The sequence below is a fragment of the Megascapheus bottae genome, chromosome 3 (genome assembly GCF_031878675.1).
Source record: "Megascapheus bottae isolate mThoBot1 chromosome 3, mThoBot2.hap1, whole genome shotgun sequence".
NCBI lineage: Eukaryota > Metazoa > Chordata > Mammalia > Rodentia > Geomyidae > Megascapheus > Megascapheus bottae.
In genome coordinates, this window is record NC_143511.1 from 60244996 (window position 1) to 60268943 (window position 23948).

The 23948-nt window shown below is 39.1% G+C and overlaps 1 protein-coding gene across 1 annotated transcript in view; it reads left to right on the plus strand.

Annotated features, from left to right (window-relative positions):
• Positions 1–23948, plus strand: part of Reck (reversion inducing cysteine rich protein with kazal motifs) — a 66589-nt gene that overhangs the window by 29123 nt on the left and 13518 nt on the right. Inside the window, exons 7-15 of the mRNA XM_090330246.1 lie at positions 4729–4762; positions 6486–6683; positions 10359–10626; positions 10901–11080; positions 14071–14283; positions 16468–16604; positions 19353–19493; positions 20672–20860; positions 21924–22046. Coding sequence (XP_090186372.1) covers positions 4729–4762; positions 6486–6683; positions 10359–10626; positions 10901–11080; positions 14071–14283; positions 16468–16604; positions 19353–19493; positions 20672–20860; positions 21924–22046 — 1483 coding nt within the window. The remainder of the gene's footprint in view (positions 1–4728; positions 4763–6485; positions 6684–10358; positions 10627–10900; positions 11081–14070; positions 14284–16467; positions 16605–19352; positions 19494–20671; positions 20861–21923; positions 22047–23948) is intronic.

Sequence of the window (23948 nt, forward strand, 5' to 3'; positions counted from 1 at the left end):
AAACCTATTAGGTCCTGCAGTACTGGCTTAAGATAGTGTAAAAAGTATGATTATATCCTTTCTGTATATTATTTTGTTTTGTCATAGTTGTGCTATAGATCGAGGATGGAAATGGCTCCTATTTGGTCTCCTTGCTGCTAGTATATTTCCTTTCCAGTTCATTCTTTAAAGTTTCCCCAAAAGGAAATCTAAGCAAATCAGATTCGATTGTTATCTGGTCTTGTAGTTTTGTTCATTGGTTTATTTTTGTGATACTGGGAACATTATTCAACTGAATCCTGAGCTCAACTCACATATTTAAATTACCTCTACTTAATGACAATTCCAAATCTTCTCTGCTAACCTCTTTTATTAAGCTGCTGAAACCACTATTATTAGATAGGCGTACTTTTGATGTTCCATTAGAACAACAACCAATGTGCCAAAATTGATTGGTTTCAAATCAACCAAACTGATTATTGCTTTCCCTACCTCTGTAAAAAGCCATGCTAACATGTATGTACACACTCACATTCTAAAACAGAAACTTGATCTTTGTCTTATCCTTCTTGCTGGATTGTATAATACAATCCTCCCAGATAACCAACTAATAGCCTAACAGGTATTGTCTATTTTTAAAATCATTTCTCACCAATTACTAGCTATCATATCCCAGAGATGTGCTTTCTAAATATATCTTTAAGTCAGTCTCCTTTGCAGATCCTTACTTATTACCTTAGCTCAGACTTTTATTCTACCTTACAGCTTTCCAGTTTTCCTAAAAAATTTCTCCTTTTATCTACCATTTCCACTTTTCCTAGAGTGATTTCTTTACCAATCTGATGTATCACTCTTTTCCCTAAAACTTTTACTGGCTCCCCTGTAAAAAATAGTCCATGTTCCTCAGCCTGATATTACAAGCCTTTTTCTATTTAGCTCTTGGCTTTTCACCTCTTTATACTTTAGCAGCATGGTATTTGTAATTTCTTAGATTGACCATGTTGTTTTATTTGTTAGTTGTATAGCCTATTTATTCTACCTGAATTTCCCTCCTTATTCCATTCTAATTTTTGCCCCATCCAATGGTATACTCAAATTGGTTCTATCAGCTATGAAGAACTGATTGTTACCTATCAGTGTTGAAAGTCAGTTTATAACTTGAAACCACCTGTGTGTGGGTCAGGTTATTTATAACATGAATATCAACAAATAATACAAATCAAGACTTTTCTCCTTCCCATAACCCTATCCACTAATTACCTTTGCTTCAAATTCTAGCTTAGATGGCACTTCTAACAAACTTTCCCTCTTTTCCTTCAACGCAGGTAAAATTGATGGCTACTTCTTACATGTTTTAGCATGGTATCAGCCACGCTATAGTGTAAATGTGTTTACATATTTCTTTTTAGTACTGAACTCTTGAGTTCCTAGAGCAAAATTTATAATGTTGGCTATGTTTCTGTTTTCATTCATTTAACACTCATCAAACTGATAGATTTGATGTGTGGAAGGAACTGTTCTTAGGGCACAAAGATGAAAGGATTTGGCCACTGTCTACAAGAAGCTCATGAATCTAGTCCATAGTCTAGACTATAAGTATATTGCTAGGAGTCTATAAAGACATTTGGGGACGTAGAGGAGAAAACTATCCAGGTAAGACTTAAGGGGTGCTTAAAAATTGTTGCCTGTAAGTAGTGTAATAGTTCTTCCGTAGATTAAAAAAAAAAATTTAAGACAGACTCACCATGTTTCCTAGGTTAAACTTGAACTTGTAGGTTCAAGTGATTCTCCCGCCTTCCTACTACCTTCCTGGGTGCAGAGATTGCAGGTGTGCATCATTGTATCCAACTTTGTCACTGTTTTTATCTAGTACTTTTTTTTTCACTCTGACCACTTGAATTGTTCAGTTAATATTATGTAGAAATCCTGTATAACTTTGTATAATTGAGTTGAAAAAACACTGAGTATTATATCTGATGTCATAGTAATGTTATATAGGAAAACATCCCAAAAGTATATGGCCTAAAGCAGTAATAATATATTATTTCTCCAGACTCTAAGGCCTAGCTAGGCAGCTCTCATCGGGGTCTCTGAGGTTATAGTAGCTCATCACCTGAGTACTACTATAGTTTTCATCTGTTCTCAAATAAAATGAATAGAGTGAGCTCTTCGAGCTCGTTAGAAAGGAAGGACAATTAGAATTGCATTCATCCAGTCACAAGAGTATAGAGAGTTGGTAATAGATTACTTTTTAATAGTGATCTAGACCATTTTGTAAGTATTCTTGAGGCCATTGAATCCCAGAGCATCATAGGTTGGGTAGTTGAAAAATCAAAACACAAATATATGGAGTGTTTTTTTTTCTTCATTGTTGTTTTTGTTTGTCTGTCTTGGGGAGGGAAAAGAGGGGTGTAGAAATAGAGGGACAAAGGAGGTGAACAAATGCAGTAGTGATACTCACTAGACACTATGTTGAAAATGAACTGTCCAATTTGTGGTGGGCAGGGGAGGGACAGTCTGGGAGACTGAGAGAAGGGGTGACACTGGCCAAAAAGAAATGTACTCATTGCCTGACTTAGGTAACTGTAGCTATGTAAGAAGCTGAGATCTGGGCTGGGAGTTTGGCCTAGTGATTAAAGTGCTTGCCTTGCATGAAGACCTGGGTTCAATTCCTTGGTACCACATACATACAAAAAGCTGGAAGTGGTGCTGAGGCTCAAGTGATAGAGCTCTAGCCTTGAGAAAGTCCAAGGACAGTGCTCAGGCCCTGAGCTCAAGCCCAGGACTGGCAAAAAAAAAAAAAAAAAAAAAAAAGAAGAAGCTGAGATCTGAGGATCAAGGTTCAAAGCCAATCTGGGCACAAAAGGACCTGAGACTTTTATCTCCAGTTAGCCTCTAGAAAACGGGAAGTGAGGCTTGGTTCAGGGGTAGGATAGTAGCCTTGAGCTGAAGAACTCAGGGATACTGCCCAGGCCCAGGGGTAGGGTGGTAACCCTGAGCTGAAGAGCTCAGGGACAGCACCCAGGCTGAGTTCAAGCCTCATGACCCACCAAAAAAAAAAAAAAGAGAGAGAAAAAAAAAAAGAACAGTAAGAATATTTACTTGTCACTACTCTTATTTTTCTTTTCTTTCCTTTTTTTTTTTTTTTTGTTGTTGTTGTTGGTTGTGGGAATTGAACTCTGGGCCTGGGCGCTGTCCCTGAGCTCTTCCGCTCAAGGCTACCCTACCCCTTGAGTTACAGCACCACTTCCTGTCTTTGGTTAAATTGGAGATAAGAGTCTCACAGTTTTTAGTGCCTGGGCTGGCTTTGAACCTTGATTTTCAGATCTCAGCCTCCTGAGTAGCTAGGATTACAGGCATGAGCCACCAAATTCGGCTCTTATATTTCTTGATGTGCGCTAGCAGAAAGTATTCAGACTGGGGCCGAAGTTTGGCCTGGTGGTAGAGTAGTTGCCTAGCATGCATGAAGACCCAGGTTCGATTCCTCAGTACCACATATATAGGAAAAAACCAGTAGTGGCTCTAGCCTTGAAAAAAAAACCCAAGGACAGTGCTCATGCCCTGAGCCCAAGCCCAGGACTGACCAAAAAAAAAAAAAAAAAAGTGTTCAGAGTTGGTAAATTCAATAGCCCTTATCTATGAGGCCCAGGGTTTTATATTGTTTTATTTTGTTTATTTGCTTTCTTTAAATGAATGAACTAAGCTTGTCTCATTCTTATAATGGAATATTTTTTAGTGGAGAAAATGAATGATGTATTGTGATTCTAACCAGATAGGTGTATCTTTGAAGCTATATCTTAACATTATGTAGCTAGTCCTTTACCAAGTTTAAATCACTCAGCAGGGATGTGATTTAGCTAGACTGTAGTTAAAAGCTAAAATGAATTGAATAAGAGTGCCTTGGATTTTGATCCATTTTTATTTATACTCATATAACAGTGATAATAACTCACTCTCTTCCAATTATAAATAACATTAATCACAGCTGGCACATCCTGAATATTCGAATGACCTTGAGCAAAGAGTTATTCATTTTATCAGGTTTTCCTTCTTGTTGTTTGAATTGTAATCTAAGATGTCTTTGCAGAAATACTAATTCTAGTATCAGGCTCTGCTTTTGATTTCTTCTATAGCCTATGGCAAATTTTCTCTTGCTGAGGAAATTCTGATCCCAAGAAGTCTACATAAAGCAATCTTTAAAGGCATGTGTAAAAATTAGATTTTTGTGCCCCAGGGGCTGGGAGCATGGCTCCAGTGGAGTGGCTGCTTGGATTTCTGTGCCATGCTTGACAACTACTAAAATGGTTGTTTGAAAAGTTTACTTCTCTAAATGTTCTCTATTGGATTATTTTCTGGACTATATTTTATAAAATAATTGATATTAGTACATTGTAACCCTTCCTACATACCACATATATTCTCTCTCTTCTCTCTCTTTCTTTCTCTCTCTCTCTGTCTCTGTCTCTGTCTCTCTCTCTCTCTCTCACACACACACACACACACACACACACACACACACACACACACAGAAATATAAACAAATGTGCTTAATAGAATGTCAGCTTCCAAGTTTATATTGAAGATCATTTTGATTCCCAATATGTATTAAATCATAGCTTCTATGTTTTCAGCCTTGGACTTAGAGAAAAATAAATAATTCAATAACCTGATTTGCTTATATGTCTAAAATTGAATAAAATGAGTGATTCTTTAAAATTATTGATTTTTTTGTTTTTCTTTGATTTACAGAATGCTCTTTTCAGTTGCATTAGCAGAAATGAAAGTAAGTATAACATCAACTGTTTACAGACATGCAAGAGCAAAATATAGTTTACTGAACATGATTAATGGTTATAACCATTATCAAGACTCTAGCATTATAACTTACATTTGTATGTATGTGCACAACAGAATTTTCTGGTCTCTTTTCACTTGAGTGTTCAAGTCATTCATGTATTATAACAATTTCCATGTCCTAATCGCAAATTTATAGAACAGACATGTGTAATAACCTAATAACAGAGTCATTTTCAGAATTTAAGCACATCCATATTATATAATATAGTCCTTGCTTGGGCTTTGCACCTCAGTTCATTGAGCATGCATTTATTGAGTGTTTATTTGGTGTGGGATAGGCATACTTCTTAGTGGACATGACCTCCAGGACATGGTAGGGTCTGTGATAGCACACTGATAAAGTGGTGTGATTCAGAGGAAAGAGGGTTCAATTTCATGAGTGCTTCCAGATGACTTCATGGAATTGGTAGCCAAATTGGACCTTGAAAAGTGGGTAAGATTTGAACCGTGGAGACCAGAGGATAACAGCAGAGATAAGAAAAGATGCTTGGCAGGAAGGTATTTTGAGGGGCAATTAACATGCCTGTAGTTCTTACCCTTTCAAACTGAGGCTTCATTCAAGATTTCCAAAATAGTCTCTAGCATGTAGTCTTAAGTCCTCCTTCAGTGACTGGGAAGCCAGCCTAACGGGAATCAGAAGATGAGTATCTTGTTCTACTTGCCTTGTTTTTTTCCATCCTTACCCACTACCACCCCTGTGTATCTCCATTGAGGTTGAAAATATAACCATAAGTAATTGACCCTTATGGGGCCAGGAATGAAGCTCTTGCCCTTATTATGATTCCCACATCTGACTCCTAATCACTCGCCTCCTTCTGTCCAGATGCTTTAAAGGCAGCCCATTATATATAAAAATACCTCACCTTATAGCCCAAAGTGGCCGAGAACTCATTCACAGTATAACCCAGGCTAGCCTCATACTCAGTCTTCCCCCTCCCCCCCCGCCCCACCACTGCTGGAATTTACAGGCATATATTACCATAACTAGTCCCAGTGGTTTGTTTCAAATCCAGAGTCATCTTCTTTCAGATGCCTTAGTTTTCAGCATTGGGGCAGAGCATATCTATTGTGAAGACTGCTCTCCATTTAGGCAGATTCTTGCATATGATATACAATTAACAAAGTTATTAAATTGATTAGATTATGTCTCAGTTTTTATTGGTCCTATTTTATAAATGTAAGGCATTTGGGTTTTATTATTTCTGTTTTGTTTTGCTTTTTTTGTAAACCACAAATATGGAAAGAGGCTGTTTCAGTGATTTTTCAACATGAGCACTTTTGGCATTTTAGGAGATTGTTTTGCTTGAGTGAAACTATTGTGTATATTTTAGGTCCTTTATGACCCTGACCCTTTTATATTAAATGCTAGCAGCTGTTCCCAAATCACCATGAGAATAAGAAATGTTTCTACAGTCCTTACTGTTCCTGTTAAGGTTTATTGGACTGTGGACTATAAGTCAGTGAACACTAACTTTCTTATTCCAGTGAGCACTTGATGTCCTCATGACTGTGCCTACAATAGTACAGTGTTTGTCCTCCATGACATATTTTTATTTCTCAGTTTCAGAAAGAAAGACATCATTTTGCTGATAACTTCATGTTAACAAAAAGGCTGCTTCCCTGTCAATGTAATCTTTTCTCCCCTCTAGTGGGCTCTGTGTGTTGCAGTTATGCAGGCCATCACACCAACTGCCGTGAATACTGTCAAGCCATTTTCCGAACAGACTCTTCTCCTGGTCCATCTCAAATCAAAGCTGTGGAGAATTATTGTGCCTCTATTAGTCCACAATTAATACACTGTGTGAACAATTATACCCAGTCTTATCCAATGAGGAACCCAACAGATAGTAAGTAAAAGGCAGATATTGTTCTCATTTCAATTCTTGGTAAGAGTTTATTTAAAAAAGGAAGTGATATGTTCTTGTAGATATCTGTGGTTTAGGTCACTAGGGAAACATCTGACTTCCTTTTGCATTCAGATCTGGCAGACTGGACATGATTGTCACAATTAAAAGGTACCAAGAAAGATGAGACTGTAAAGAGTATGAAGAAATGAGAATTATCTAGTCTGAGAATGAAAGAGTTTTTTTGGTATAATTTGGAGGGAAGTTGGATAATGATCATGAAAATCTCAAATTATCATACCTTTTGACCTATCAGTTCCATTTCTCATAAATTATCCAGCAGGAAGTGTTCAAAAATAGGTTGTATTTGCACATATTGGTATAATAGAAAAAATAGAAGTAACCCAAACATCCATCGGTAGTTCACATCCATGGTCATAGCTACTCAGGAAACAGACCTGGAAAATCATTCCAGGCAGAAAAGTCAGATTCCATTTCCATTTAACTAGCACAAAGCTAGACTAAGGGCCTAGCTCAAGTGGTGGAGCACCAGAAACCAAGTAAGAATATGAGTTCAAGTCCTAGAATTAGCAGAAACCAAAAATAAACTGTGATATATCTGTATATTAACATTTTACAACCAACAAAAAAAAAGGAATACTTTTTCTCTTTTTGCCAGTCCTGGGGCTTGAACTCAGGGCCTGAGCATTGTCCTTGGGCTTTCTCAAGGCTAGAGCTCTATCACTTGAGCCAAAACACCACTTCAGGCTTTTCCTATGTATGTGGTACCAAGGAATCGAACCTGGGTCTTTGTGCATGTGAGGCAAATACTCTACCACTAGGCAAATACTCTCCCAGCCCCAGGAATACATTTTTATAGAAGGCTAGGGGTATATAGTACATGTTGTAGAGTGTTGGTCTAGCATGTGGAAAACCTGGGCTTAAGCTTTAGTTCTGAAGAAAAAGAAATCTAAGATAAATTAAAGTGAACAAAGCAAGTTATAGAATTAAAGGTATAATGGACTATAGTTTAGGTATATACCTAATTGTTCCATGTTCTTTGATATTTATCAGTGGGACATTATTACTTTTACCAATTAAAATTCCATGAACATTAAAAGAAAGTGTTTCTTTTTAAATAATATTCTGGAATCTATTTTCCTCATGTAGAGGTAATCAGATTTTTACAGAAGTGACTAATTAGCTGCCAAGAGACAGTGTTTTGATTTTTTACCAGCATATTGAAAGACTTGCTTTTATAAACTCAAAAGCAATGTGCCTTGTTTGGCCACAATTAAAATCTGTTCTCTGAGGCTTTTGACATTCTGTAATATGGCTGTGTGGTAAAAATCAAAGGATGAAGCACTTGGCACAATAACCTTTATTTGTTTAAAGGCAGATCTGTGTTTCCAGACATTCAGACTATGCAGAGGTGCTGCTGGAGCTATGAAGCTAGCAACTAAAAGAGAAAAATAATAATTTTTTAAAAGAGATCTTAAGAGAAGAACAACCATGGGGCCAGGAGTTTGGCCTAGTGGTAGAGTATTTGCCTAGCATGCACAAAGGCCCGGATTCGATTCCTAGGTACCACATACACAGAAAAAAAAAAAAAAAGAAGTGCCACAGTGGTGCTGTGGCTCAAGTGGTTCTAGCCTTGAGAAAGTCCAAGGACAGTGGTCAGGCCCTGGGCTCAAGGCCCAGGACTGGCCAAAAAAAAAAAAAAAGAGAAAGAGAGAACAACCATCTCAAATGTCTGTCCTAACACAGACTGAAAAAGACCACTGCAGGGTGTGTTGTTTAAGTCAAAGACACCTGAGAGAACTCAGAGGCCCTTCTGGCTGGTTAAAACTGCTCTTTCATTTCTGATTCTTTGTAGAAAATTAAAGGCAGATGATTGGGAATATAATTCAGTGGGAGTACATACACTTATGAACACATATGGGACTCTGGATTCAGTTCCCAATGGTAAAAGGAAAATTAAGGCAGAAGCAAACTGATATCTTGCAATTTTTTATTGCATTATTTAAATTAACTTACACAGATAAATAAGTGTTGTGCTATCTTGAATATGATGAAATACAGCATTGGTTTTTATTGCCATAAATATTAGTCATTTCTTGAATGTCAAGGATACAGACAAGCCAGCACGGTGGCTCATGCCTGTAATCCTAGCAACTCGGGAGGCTGAGATCTGAGGATCAAGGCTCAAAGCCAGCCCAGGCACAAAAGGACCTGAGACTCTTATCTCCAATTAACCCCTAGAAAATGGGAAGTGGGGCTTGGCTTAAGGGTAGGGTGATAGCCTTGAGCTGAAGAGCTCAGGGACAGCACTCAGGCTGAGTTCAAGTCCCACAACCCCCCCCCCCCACACACACACAAAAGAATACAGTCAAGGGGCTGAGAGTTTGGTCTAGTGGTAAAGTGCTTGCCTAGCATGCATGAAGACCCAGGTTTAATTCCTTGGTACCATATACATTGAAAAAGCCTGAAGTGGAGGCTATGGCCCAAATGGTATCACTCTAGCCTTGAAAAAGCCCAAGAACAGTGCTCAGGCCCTGAGCTCAAACCCAGGACTCAAAAAGAAAAAAAAAAAAAGGCTATAGTCAGGGGGCTGGGAATGTGGTTTAGAGGTAGAGTGCTTGCCTAGCACACATGAAGACTTTGGTTCGATTCCTCAGCACCACATACACAGAAAAAAACTAAAGCACTAGCCTTGAGCATAAAGAGGCTCAAGGACAGCATCTAAACCCTGAGTTCAAACCCCAGGACTGACAAAAAAAATATGCACACACACACACACACACACACACACACACACACACACACACACACACACACAGAGTCACAGCTGAGAATCTAGTGGCTCATGACTGCAGTCCTAGCTACTCAGGAGTTTGAAATCTGAGGATCAGGTTGTTTGGGGTTTTGTTGTTGTTAGTTGGTTTTTATTTTGTTTTTTTTTTTTTATTTTCCAGTCCTGGGGCCTGAACTCAGGGCCTGGGCACTGTCTTGGACACTTTTTGCTCTAGGTTAATGCTCTGCCACTTGAACCACAGTACCAGTTCTGGCTTTTTCTGTGGTACTGAGAAATCAAACCCAAGTTTCATGCATACTGGGCAAGCATGCTACCCGTAGGCCACACTCCCGACCTGAGCATCATGTTTTCAAGCCAGCCTAGGCAGGAAAGTCTATGAGATGCTTTACTCCTAATTAACCACCCGTATACTGGAAGTGTAGCTGTGGCTGAAAGTGGTAGAGCAGTAGCCTTAAACAAAAAAGCTCAGGGATAGCTCCTAGGCCCTGAGTGCAAACCCCATGAACAACAAAAATAAATAAGTAGAAATCTCTAGTAGACACTATTTACTATCAGTTTTGATCCACAATATCTTCTCCAGAACAGCAGATGATTTCCATAAGATGTAAGACTACTTTTCATTTTTGTGAGGTGGATGCTAAACATCCCATGATTGGGGAGAGTAGTAAATTCTGGTAATGGATAACTTTTACACTTTTTGTTATATTTTTTAGAGTAATGGAGAGAGAATTTAACAAGCCTAGTACACTGCATGTACAGACAGAGAGTAGTAATGTTTTCTATTCTGCTGCCAAATTCTTCTCTTCTGAGTACTACATGGCATGAAGGCACCTAATTAAACCACTTCCATCCTGAAAATGTAGGTTTATATTGCTGTGACAGAGCTGAAGACCATGCTTGTCAAAATGCCTGCAAGAGGATTTTGATGTCTAAGAAAACAGAAATGGAGATTGTTGATGGTCTCATCGAGGGTTGTAAGACGCAGCCCTTGCCGCAAGACCCTCTTTGGCAATGCTTTCTTGAAAGCTCGCAGTCTGTTCACCCTGGAGTCACTGTGCACCCCCCTCCCTCTACCGGCCTGGATGGGGCTAAATTGCATTGTTGCTCAAAGGCAAACACCTCAACGTGTAGGTCAGTATCTCATGTTTTATGACTTAGAAGATGTTTTGATCTGCGTTCTAAGAGATAGTCTCTTAATTACATTATGGAACTTTGAACTTATCTCACCTGTTAAATATTAGTGAGTAATCTGAATTGACTCATTTCAAGAGTTGAATATCAGTGTGCTGGCTTTCATGTCAGTTAGTTTCTTGTTGCTATGACAAAATACCTGACAAACAACTTAAAGGAGGAAGGATTCATCTGGTTTATCTCTTCTGTTTCTGCATATGTGCTTTTGTTTCAGGGAGCTGTGCACTAAACTGTACAGCATGAGCTGGGGCAATACTCAGAGTTGGCAAGAGTTTGACCGATTTTGTGAATATAATCCAGTGGAAGTGTCTATGCTGACCTGTCTAGCAGATGTCCGGGAACCTTGCCAATTGGGTTGTAGAAATCTTACCTACTGTACTAATTTTAACAACAGGTAAGAACAAATTACATGGACTAGATGTATCATTACCTGAGATAGTCATTTTGGTTTCCTTCCTTCCTTCCTTCCTTCCTTCCTTCCTTCCTTCCTTCCTTCCTTCTTTTTTTTTTGTAGGTCACGGGGCTTGAACTCTATGCCTGGGCACTGTCCCTAAGCTCTTCAGCTCAAGGCTACTGGCCCACCCCTGGAGCCACAGCCCACTTCCCCTTTTCTATTGATTAATTGGAGATAAGAGTCTCACAATCTTTTGTGGCCAGCTGGCTTTATGCAGAGATCCTCAGATCTCTGCCTGCTGAGTAGCTAGGATTACATGCCTGCACCACCATGCCATGCCCAGCTTGGTTTCTTTCATTCTTTCTAATGAAAGTTTGAACTCAGAACCTTACCACTCGCTAGACAAATGCTCTACCACTTGAACCATACCTCCAGCATTGCCCAAAACTCTGCTAGGGGTCTATGAAACGAAATTGCTTTAGTAGAAATGCTGATGTCTTATTTACCTTTCTCACAAGAAAAAGCAGTGAAATTTTCCAAAGCCATGTGACAAGTGAAATAGTGAAGATCGAATTCAGAAACAGACAGGAAAATTCAGCAGTCTTCTACTAAGGACTAATAAATAATGCTTATATTAATATGCAATGGATTTATTGCCATTTTCTTTGTCTTTTGAGAGATCTTCTCACCGTAGATCTTGCCGACTTCTCAGTACACCTAGCTGCTGAAGCCCATTTAGCCCCCCAGATTTCTTCCTCTTCCAATTTAGCCTGAGACTAATGCTTGATTTTCTCTAGGATTTCTTTTGTTTTCTTTTCTTTTTTTTTTGCCAATCCTGATGCTTGGACTCAGGACTGAGCACTGTCCTTAGGCTTTCTCAAGGATAAATCTCTACCACGTAAGTACCGTTTCTGGCTTTTTCTATGTATGCGGTACAAGGAATCGAACCCAGGTCTTCGTGCATGTTAGGCAAGCACTCTACCACTAGGCCAAACTTCCAGCCCTTCTCTAGGATTTCCAGGGGAAAAAGTACCCTATACTGCCTAGAAACTCAAATTTATATTTATTACCTTGTTGGTAAACTTTGGGCAATTTTTACTTCACCCCTGTCCTTCTTGACTTCTATGGGAACAACACATTAATTCATTAGCATTCATTAAAACTCTCTCCAGTTCCTTAAAATAATAAACATAGAGCTTCCCTGTGATCCAGCAATTCCACTCCTTGACATTTATCCAGTGGACCACAGACCAGGCCAAACTAAAGCCATCAGCACAACCAACCATGTTTATTGCATCATTGTTTACCATAGCCAAGATATGGACTCAACCTAGATGCCCTCATTGGATGAATGGATCAAGAAAATGTGGTATTATAAATGGAGTTCTACTCTTCCATCAGAAAGAATGATATTGTACCGTTTGTAAGGAATTGGAAAATATTATATTAAGTGAAGTAAGCCAGAACCAAAGAAACGTAGGCTGCATGGTTTCCCTCATTTGTGGTAACTAGAATGTGCTTATAAATCTACAAGTAAACACCCGGAAATAAACCAAACTGGGACATGATAAATTATATATGATCCTAGTCATTAACATACAGAGGCCAAACGAACTAAACATAATAGTGGCCAAAGTCTCACTAGCTATAGACAGATGATCATCTAAAATAACATTCTCAGTGAACTCTTAAAAAAAGAAAACAAGTGGCTGGAGTTTGGCCTCGTGGTAGAGTGCTTGCCTAGCATGCACGATGTTCTGGGTTCGATTCCTTGTACCACATACACTGAAAAAAAGCCAGAAGTGGTGCTGTGGCTTAAGTGGCAGGGTGCTGCCCTTGAGGAAAGCCCAAGGACAATGCTCAGGCCCTGAGTACAAGCCCAGGACCGGCAAAATAAAAATAAAAAAAGGAAACAAGAACTACACTTTAGTTGCCTGTTTTTGTATTGTTTGTGTTTGGGAAGGGAAGAGAGGGTACATAAACGGTAGAGCAAGGATGAACAAATACAGCAGTGATACTTGCCAGTCACTGCAGAAAATGAACTAGACATCTAATGGATAGGGATGGGAGGGAAACACTGGGATAAAGAAATGGAAGTGGGGGGCCAGGAGTTTGGCCTAGTGGTAGAGTGCTTGCCTAGCATGCACGAAGACCCGGGTTCGATTCCTCGGTACCCCACATACATGGCAAAAAAAAGCTGGAAGTGGTGCTGAGACTCAAGTGGTAGAGTTCTAGCCTTGAGAAAGTCCAAGGACAGTGCTCAGGCCCTGAGCTCAAACCCAGGACTGGCAAAAATAAATAAATAAATAAATAAATAAATAAATAAATAAATGAAAGAAAGAAAGAAATGGAAGGGGAAAAATGGTTCAAAAAGAATTATACTGGGGCCGGGAGTTTGGCCTAGTGGTTAAAGTGCTTGCCTAGCATGCATGAAGACCCGGGTTCGATTCCTCGGTACCACATACATAGAAAAAAGCCAGAAGTGGTGCTGAGGCTCAAGTGGTAGAGCTCTAGCCTTGAGAAAGTCCAAGGACAGTGCTCAGGCCCTGAGCTCAAGCCCAGGACTGGCAAAAAAAAAAAAAAAAAAAAGAATTATACTAATGGCTGCCAGGAGTTTGGCCTAGTGGTATAGTACTTGCCTAGCATGCACAAAGACCCTAGTTTGATTCCTCAGGACCACATATAGAAAAAAAGCCGAAAGTGGAGCTGTGACCCAAGTGGTAGAGCTCTAGCCTTCAGAAAGCCCAATAGTGCTTAGGCCCTGACTTCAAGCCCTGGGACTGGCAAAACAAAAGAAAGGAATTATACTACTGGTACCTGATTAGTGTAACTAAAACCCCCTCTGTATACAGAGTTGATATATCAACTCCACAAAAACAATTTTTTGTTTGTGTGCTTTCTTTGTTAAGAAATTCAGGTATTTCTGATGCACTGGTGTATTCCGCTTCTCTCTAGAAATAATTGCTGATTCCTTTTTTTTTTTCCTTTAGGCCAACAGAACTTTTCAGGAGTTGTAATGCTCAGTCCGATCAAGGAGCCATGAATGACATGAAGCTGTGGGAGAAAGGAAGTATAAAGATGCCATTCATCAACATACCTGTTCTTGATATTAAAAAGTGCCATCCTGAAATGTGGAAAGCAATAGCTTGTTCACTACAGATTAAACCTTGTCACAGTAAATCTCGGGGAAGTATTATTTGCAAGTAAGTTTCATTATTATGACTCCAGCTTTTTACCTTGATCTCTGCCTAGAGCCTCTCTTACGGAAATTTTTCTTCAGCCACTTCATTTTGCTTGTTTCTCCTCTGTATGTCAAATGCTTTCCTATTTTATCCTCCTCTGCTTAAATTACTGTTCCTCCCATCCCAGCTCCTCTCACATACCAGACATTCCTATGGAGTCTTAGCTGACTTCTTCAGCTGATAGTGATTTATCCTTACTACAAATTCCTAGAGGCCCTTTAAAGTGTACTTCCCTAAGGAATCTGATTCAAGAAATGCTTACTAAATACCTTTAATGCCCAATTCTATTTTATGTCTTTATTTGTGTAGTTTGTCTTATATTAGAGTTTTCTTTACTTAAAGAACCTCATCTGCTTTTTCTGACATTTTTCTTTTTCTTTTTTGTGGGTCATGGGGCTTGAACTTGGCCTGGGCGCTGTCCCTGAGCTCTTCAGCTCAAGGCTACCACCCTACCCTTGAGCTAAGCCCTACTTCCTGTTTTCTAGAGGTTAATTGTAGATAAGAGTCTCTGGTCCTTTTGTGCCGGGCTGGCTTTGAACCTCGATCCTCAGATCTCAGCCTTCTGAGTATCTAGCATTACAGGTGTGAGCCACTGCACCTGGCTTTTTGACATTTTTCTGTTCTCTTTCATTTTCTCCTCTTTAGGTATTGATATAATCTTGACATACAATGGGTATCTCATAAATGTTTGAAGAGTGAAAGAGCAGTGATACCGTCATTGTGGCTTGTTCTTAGTCGACATTTTGGAATTGTTTACTTAGGAAATCTAGGATAAAGACAAAGTATTGTATTGGGTGAAACTAAACTATTAACTCTACTGCTCTACAGGAGGTGTTCCTCCAGCATTTTTTTTTGTTCCCAAAGCTTTTCTAAGAATAAGTTAATTTTTAGCCCCTAAGCTGTTGGTATGTGATTCAGTACTGCTAGTGCTTAATGGATCATTTCATATCATTTCAACCTTAAAAAGATTCATTTTACTTGAGGATGACCTGAGTAGGTAGATAATGATATATCACTAATGGATAAACAGGAGGCTACAGTGGGAAATATGTGGGCTTTCAGCACAGAAAACTTGTGGAAGAAGAATTAAGTCCTTCTTTAAGACTCAGTTTTAAAGTAATAGACTTTCCAGTTACAATAGCTTAAGTAGATTTTTTTTTTTTGCCAGTCCTGGGGCTTGAACTCAGCGTCTGGACACTGTCCTTGGCACTTTTTGCTCAAAGCTAGCGCTCTACCGATTGAGCCACAGCACCACTTCTGGCTTTTTCTGTGTATGTGGTACCAGGAAATTGAACCCAGGGCTTTGTGCCTGAGGCCACACTTTCAGCCTCTGAAAGAGATTTTTTTTTCAGTTTTTTTTTATTGTAATTAGTAAAAGGGTTACATGATATTTGCCAGATAGAAGGTGCATTAATTCACATACATTGATACCCTTTCACATGTCTTGGTACCCATTACCCTCCCCCGAGATTTTTTTTTTTTAAAGACAAACGAGAAGGGAAAGGAAGCAAACAAGAAAGCATAGGTCTTGAAAGTGAAGGCATATAAGTAAATCAAGCTAGCCTAATTTAATTTCCTTTCAAACATGGTGAAAAGCCACATTGGTAAGTATCAATCTGAGAGACTGGATGCATGGCCCAGTGTAGCAGGCTTGCCTCACATTCACAAGGCCCTAGGTCCAATTCCCAACCAATGCCCTTGACACAAAGTATAAAATTTGAGCAAGACTTTTTTTTTTTTTTGGCAGTCCTTGGCTTGAGCTCAGGTCCTGAGCATTGTCCTTGGACTTTCTCTAGGCTAGAGCTCTACCACTTGAGCCTCAACACCACTTCCAGCTTTTTCTGTGTATGTGGTACCGAGGAATCAAACCTGGGTCTTCATGCATGCTAGGTAAGCACTTTATCACTAGGCCAAACTCCTGGCCTTGAGCAAGACTTTTTATCTCAGATAATAGAAGGTTGGGATGCCTTGAATGTACTATGCAGCTATACAATTTATTGTGTCTCCTCTTTCCTTTACTTTTAACCAATTGTGAAACATTGTTAATTGATGAAAACTCTAAGCTTCAGGAGTTGAAATAATTTTGACTGGACAACATGAGAAGGTTCCTTGAACCTTAAATTTCGGTGCATTTTTCTTTTCAAGATCAGATTGTGTGGAGATTCTCAAAAAATGTGGAGACCAAAACAGATTCCCCGAAGACCACACAGCTGAAAGTATTTGTGAGCTTCTGTCACCTGCAGATGACCTGGAGAACTGCATACCTTTGGATACATACCTCAGTAAGTACTGTTGGTGTTTGTTTTTAGATTTCAAAGTCTTTTCTCATGACCCTGATTCTTGCTTTCTTGCATGAGCATTTGTTTGTTGAGAAGGGGTTGTTTGATGGCTTCTCAGTCACACAAGCTTATCATATTTACTTGGCCCTTTTTTGGCTCATGTAATCCTTATCTAAAACTTCGTAAGCACAGGTGGCAGTAAGCCAGTCACTGGTAGCTCATACCTGTAATCCTAGCTGCTTGGGAGCTACATAGATTATTGGCATTGTAGTTCAAGGCTACTCTACTCAGAAAAGTTCTCAAAACTCCTCAACAAAGAGCTGGATGTGGGAGTGAAAACCTGTTATCCTATCTACTTAGAAGCCTAAAATGGGTAAATTGTAATCAGGCAAACACCCTAGGAGGAAGAGAGACCCTACCTCAAAAATGTCCAACTGGACCAGGAGTTTGACCTAGTGGTAGAGTACTTGATTAGCATGCAGGAAGACCTGGGTTCGATTCCTCAGTACCACATGCATAGGAAAAAAAAAAAAAGCGGGAAGTGGTGCTGAGGCTCAAGTGGTAGAGCTCTAGCCTTGAGAAAGTCCAATGTCAGTGCTCAGGCCCTGAGCTCAAGCCCAGGACTGGCAAAAAAAAAAAGACCAGCAGAGGTGTAGTTTAGCAGTTAGAGCACCTGCCCAGCAAGCTTGAGGACTGGAGTTCAAATCTCAATACTGAAAGGGGGGGAAAAGTGACATTATATCACTATGAGAAAATGTGAACTGATCAGTCAGGAATTCTAAGCAGTGAATCACATATCATTGTCCAGTTTCTTTATTGTCTCTTTGCCATCATAGGATCAGAAAGAAAGAGATTCCCTCAACATTTTTGTCATCAGAAGATATTCTCACATACCTGAATATACCTGAGCTAGGTCTGGTTTAGAATCACTCAATACAAAGTGAGAATGATGCTTGGATTAACAAAGGGAAACAGAATTTATCTCCTTGCTTTAGCTTCTGTTTGCCAAGTGCTGCTGCCAAGTGCTACGGAAGTATGCTGGTATGTCATTGAGGGATTCTAGAGCTGAGCATCTTGGCAGCAATGTGGCTTTGTGGGGGAGATTGGGGATAACCAGTGCAACTCCTATACTCTCAGGAATTAGGGGATGTGTCAAGTGTTCCGGCTGCCACCAGAGGGCACATGAGCCATGGGCTGGCAGGAAAGGCAGACAGTGAAGTCAGTGCCTATTTGATTTTTTTTCCTGTATCAGATAGGTTTAAATTTTTTTTTTTTGGTGGTTGAGCAATTACCTTTTAATCAAAAATTATTGAATTCAAAGGAAAACCACAGGAAGAAAATGAGGGCTAGTGTGGAGACAGGAGGTTCTATCCAGTTCTGGTTGGACATTTATCTCCAAGTGGTACAGATTTGGGCTCAGTAATTTAGGTTTAAATTTTTAAATAACAGAACAACACATACCAGTAAAAGAAAGCCAAAATCAAATACTATAGTGCAGGGCTATTATGGTGGCACCATCTTAGGCATTCAGACTTCTTAGCACCTGGCTCCGGTTATCTAAATTACTCCATGAACTTTTACCACACATTGGGTTCTAGCCACCATGATCTGGTTCTGGGTGATATTTCTAATTGTCCAGAATAACTGGGAAAATTATCTTTTTACTTATGGGTCTATTGCTATCCTACGTAAAATTGGATATTTACCTGTAAACAGAGAGAAAAGAGTATACTCTGTTTATAGCTGATGGTAAAAGTCACATTCTCTCAAGACTAACAAACTATGACTCTTAAACTTTTGTCTTTCTTAACATAAATAATACTACCTTAAGCCTCTTTAACTGAGCAGATTAAATTCTCCATTAACCGAATGATAAAGCTGGAATTTAAGAGCTCTTCTATAGCAAACAAAACTAATACAGTCATATCCCTAGACTCTAATCCAGCAGTCTAGAAGGAATTACTCGATTAAGAGTAAAATTTTTGATGTTTTTACTTGACTCATACTTTGAAACTTTTCCTTGGTCACAATTGCAGAACTTACTATAATGTTACAGGGTTTATATTGCCACAATAGATTATCATTTATGGTAAAGCATCCAGATTAACTCTTTTAGACATAAGCACCTGTTTGATGAATCTAAGTATTTAGGTGTAGTTTCGTCCTTTTTTTACCAGATGTAAACAGATTTTACCAGATATAAATTCCGTTTATATCTGATAAAGACGTATGTATTTGAGATATATGTATGATATATATTATTATTACATAACATGTAATAGTAGTATAATATATATGTATATTGCACTCAAGACCTCACACTTGCAAAGCAGGTACTTTTTTTTTTTTTGCCAGTCTTGGGCTTGAACTCAGGGCCTGGGCACTGTCCTTGAGCTTCCTCAAGGCTAGCTAGTACTCTACCACTTGAGCCACAGCACCAATTCAGGCTTTTTCTGTGTATGTGGTACCAAGGAATCAAACCCAGGGCTCCGTGCATGGTAGGCCATATTCCTGACCCTACCACTGTATCTTAACATAGAATTTTGTCTACCATATTTTAGGCACTCAACAAATAAAAGAATAAATAAATGTTTCTTTATGCTAATTTCACAAATGATGATCTGTTTTAATAGCTTATTAAGAGCAGGGCTTTCTGTATATGTATTCCAGTTCATTCATACAAATAACTTACAGACTTCTGTTACTCTTTCAGGTTGTAGACACTTAACTATTTTGTTGTTATTTTTCTAGGGCCAAGTTCTTTAGGTGGTATTGTAGAAGAAGTGACTCACCCCTGTAACCCAAATCCTTGCCCAGCCAATGAGCTTTGTGAAGTGAACCGTAAAGGGTGTCTATCTGGAGATCCCTGCCTTCCATACTCTTGTGTGCAAGGTAAGAGGTAGGTCTGTGTGACGGTGGGACCAGGAGGAGAGATGCTGCTGGTGTTTCTTTTAGATTATGCTTTAGAGTAAGGTTACAAGGGTCTCTAGATCTCTATTATGTTTTCCTGTGGTATTCAGGATTTCCCCACAAAACATTTATGATGTATGTATGCAAAGAAAAAAATCACATAAATTTCAGTTAATATTTAGATTGTAAACTAATTGTATCAAGTGCAAAACTTGATTATCATGAATTATAATGTTCATGGCTACAACTGAAATTTGAGCTAACCTTTTGAACTTTCTCTTCATGTTATAATGTTTGACAGATCTACTATATTGTTCATGATTATTGTTGTTTTTCTCTTTTCAGTAGTATGTGGAGGACTATCATACCTTCAGTCTTCCAAGTGCTGGGATTAGAGGTGTACATCATTATGCCCAGCCCCAAAGCTACATATTACATAGTATTCTTGTACCAAACTATAGCTAACTTTAGAGTACTGACCCTTAATTACCACTGCCTCCTAGAACATAGAATTCTCATTGGAGAAGACTTTTCTTTTTAAAAAAATGTTTGTGCTTGTCCTGGGGCTTCACCTCTCAGCCTGGGTGAGAGTTGTTGCTGTTGTTGTTGTTTTGTCAGTCAGGGGGCTTGAACTCTACCCTGAGCTCTTCAGATCAAGGCTACCACCCTACCCCTTGAGCCACAGCACCACTTCCAGTTTTCTGATAATTAATTGGAGATAAGAGTCTCATGGACTTCAGTGCTGGGGCTTGCTTTGAACCTTGATCCTCAGATCTCAACCTCCTGAGTAGCTTGGATTACAAGAGTGAGCCACTGCACCTAGCTGGCTCTGAGTTTTTGTGCTGAAGGCCAGTGCTCTACCACTTGAGCTACCACTCCACTTCCTGCTTTTTGGTGGTTAATTAGAGATAAGATTATCATGGAGTTTCCTGCCCAGGCTGGTTTTGAGCCACAATCTTCAGATTTCAGCCTTCTGGGTATCTAGGATTACAGGTGTGAGTCACTAGCACCTGGCAAAGCAGTTTCTTAATTCAGGGAAATTTCTATTATATAATTTTTAATAGTGCAACAGTGCCTGTAAGACCTCATTCAGTAGATCCTATGTAATATTGTAAAACATTGTCATAAAACAATACCAGTAATTAATTATTTTTGTATAGGTTGTAAACTGGGAGAAGCATCTGATTTCATCGTCCGTCAAGGGACTCTAATCCAAGTACCATCATCTGCAGGGGAAGTTGGTTGTTATAAAATCTGTTCATGTGGACAAAGTGGACTCTTAGAAAACTGTATGGAGCTGCACTGTATAGATCTTCAGAAGTCTTGTATTGTTGGAGGAAAAAGAAAAAGTGAGCCTTGAAGTGCATTTGTGTTTTGTTTTTACTATGAGATTAGTTGTCTTCATTTTAAATTTTTTTCTGCCAGTCCTGGTGCTTGAACTCAGGGCCTGAGTACTGTCCTTGGGCTTTCTCAAGCTCTACCACTTGAACCACAGCACCATTTCCTGCTTTTTCTATGTGTGTGGAACAGAGGAATCAAAATCGTCTTTCAAAAATTTCTATTTTGAATCAGGTGTTGGTGGATCACACCTGTAATCCTATGTACTCAGGAAGCTAAGATCTGAGGATCATGAGACTCTTAATCTCCAGTTAACCACCAGAAACCAAAATAGCTCTGCAGCTCAAGTGGTAGAGTGGTAGAGAGTACACCCACACCCAGATTCAATCAGAGAGTGCCCAAGCCCAATGGCTGACCAAAAAAAAAAAAAAAAAATCCATTTTGAAATTTTTTTAAGTCTTTAACTCCCATTTCTTATATGGGAAACAGAAAATATTTTTCTCTCTTCCTTATTTCTCCCTACTTTAACCCTATTTTACTAAAATAAATTTCTTACTAGAACTTTAAAAAGTAGTTTTAGAAGTATTAAAATTTTAATTTTTTAGCTTTCTTTCTTTTTTTTACTTGTTTTTCATTTGTTGTGGGGCTAGAACTCTGGGCATGGGCATTGTCCTTGAGCTCTTCAGCCCAAGGCTAGTGCTCTCCCACTTGAGCCACAGCACCACTTCCAGTTTTCTAGTGATTAATTGGAGATAAGACTTTCCTGCCTAGACTTGGCTTTGAACTGTGATCCTCAGATCTCAGCCTCCTGAGTAACTAGGATTACAAGCATGAGCCACCAGCACCTGGGAGTTCTATTTCTTTCTTTCTTTTTTTTTTTTTCATTTTGTTTTTTATTATTGAGATAATGTATAGAGGGGTTACAGTTATATTCACCAGATAGTAGGTGCATTGCTTCTCACACATTGATACCCCTTCTTATGTTTTTGTCCCCATTTCCCTCTCCTTACTCCCCTGGGAGTTCTATTTCTTAATGCATAATATGGCTCAGTGTTCTCTTTTGCTTTCTCTCAGGTCATGGAACATCATTTAGTATTGACTGTAATATCTGTTCTTGTTTCGCTGGTAATCTGGTATGTTCTACTCGCCTCTGTCTCAATGAGCACAGCTCAGACGATGACCATCGCATCTTCACAGGTGACTATAACATCAGAGCCTGTTCACATGGGCCATCATTCCTTTGTGCTCATCTTTTCTTTGAGGTAGCCTCTCTGGTCTTGCTTTAACTGCAGATATACTCTGTAAAATCAGTATAGAATTTGAAGACAAGATACTTAACTGATCTTAATTTCATCCTGTATTTGTTGTAGACATTCATTTAAATGGTTCTTGGGGCCCTTCCAGCACCAATATTGTGGGAATCCCTGAGTCAAAAAGAGTAGGGTCAGTGAGTGCAATGGTTTCAATTAAATGGAACTTTTCTGCTTAGTGAAGACTACCATAGCAGTCTGAATTTTCATGTATTTCTAGTGTGTTTTTTGTCATTGCCTGAGCTTGTTCACTTAGATTTCCACAAATAGCATCATCCCTCATCCCATACTATGTTCTTGATTTCACCGTGTTTTATGCTGTGGTATTGCGTTCATATCAACACCAACAGATGCATGGCTGGTGACATAGACATTTTCTCCTATGAAGTTGCAGTTGCCAACAGCATGAGTACAATCTGCTGGTGTCTATTGATGCTTCGTTTCTCCCCAGATCTCAAATACCTTTGATTCTGGGTAAAGACATACTAGGTAGGTCTTTACCCCATGCTCTCATTTTATGCCCCTGCAATAGCAATTGAATTTTTTATTCTTCTTTCCCAGGAGTTAGTATTACAGGCCAAGAAGGTAGGATTAGGGGTAGAGAGAAAAGACTAAGGTTTTACCTACCTTGTATCTTATGTTCTTTGGAAATAAAAAGAAAACCAGAAGTAAGAAGTGAACAGTAGAGTGATAAGAAAGTGGATAGGGAACCAATCCCTTCCAGTGAGTCCCAGCCTTCTCTGCTTTAGTAAGGTCATCGTCTCCTCTCTCATTATTGCTCATTGTTTTGTTGTGATGAGAACAATTCATTGTGCTTAGAGAAACCATAGAAGAATATGAACATAAGAATGAGCTAAGATCGGGCCGGGAGTTTGGCCTAGTGGTTAAAGTGCTTGCCTAGCATGCATGAAGACCTGGGTTCGATTCCTCGGTACCACATACATAGAAAAAAGCCGGAAGTGGTGCTGAGGCTCAAGTGGTAGAGCTCTAGCCTTGAGAAAGTCCAAGGACAGTGCTCAGGCCCTGAGCTCAAGCCCAGGACTAGCAAAAAAAAAAAAAAAAAAAAAAAGAATGAGCCAAGATTTATAAGGAAAATGTTTGTTATTGTCTCTTTTATTCATATACTTTTATTCTTTTATTCATTACTTATATTTATATACTTATTTATTATTATATTTTACATTATACTTATACTTTACTTACATATTCATTACTTATCTTCTTTTATTCATTTATTTACTTGCTTATTTGATTATTTTAAACACCTAAGTATTTTTAGAAGAGGAATTTTGCAGCTACCAAGCCCATTTTGCCATAATATGGGGCCCTTACTATCCAGAGGTAAATTAAGCCAATAACTATTAATCTAGCAGATGCTAAGGGAATTCTACTGGCCCAAAAGTGTAACACATTTCTTGAGATTAAGTGTTCAAGTCCACACATGGTTCAGAAGGAGATAATCATATTTTTTTTTCCAGTCCTAGTGCCTGAACTAAGGGCTTGGAGACTGTCCTTGGACACTTTTGCTCAAGGCTACCACTCTTCCATTTGAGCCACAGCACCACTTCCGGCTGTGTATATGGTACCAAGGAATCGAACCCAGGGCATCATGCATGCTATGAAAGCACTCTACCACTAGGCCAAACTCCTGGCCCTCATTAAAAAAAAAAATTTAGGTTTCAAAGTAATACTTTTCCTCTTTACTTCCTGTTCTTCCCATCCCATGAGGAGATGAAAGGGGAAGGAATCTCTAGGAGGAACCCATGACCCTAGTTTGTCTTGTTCTAAC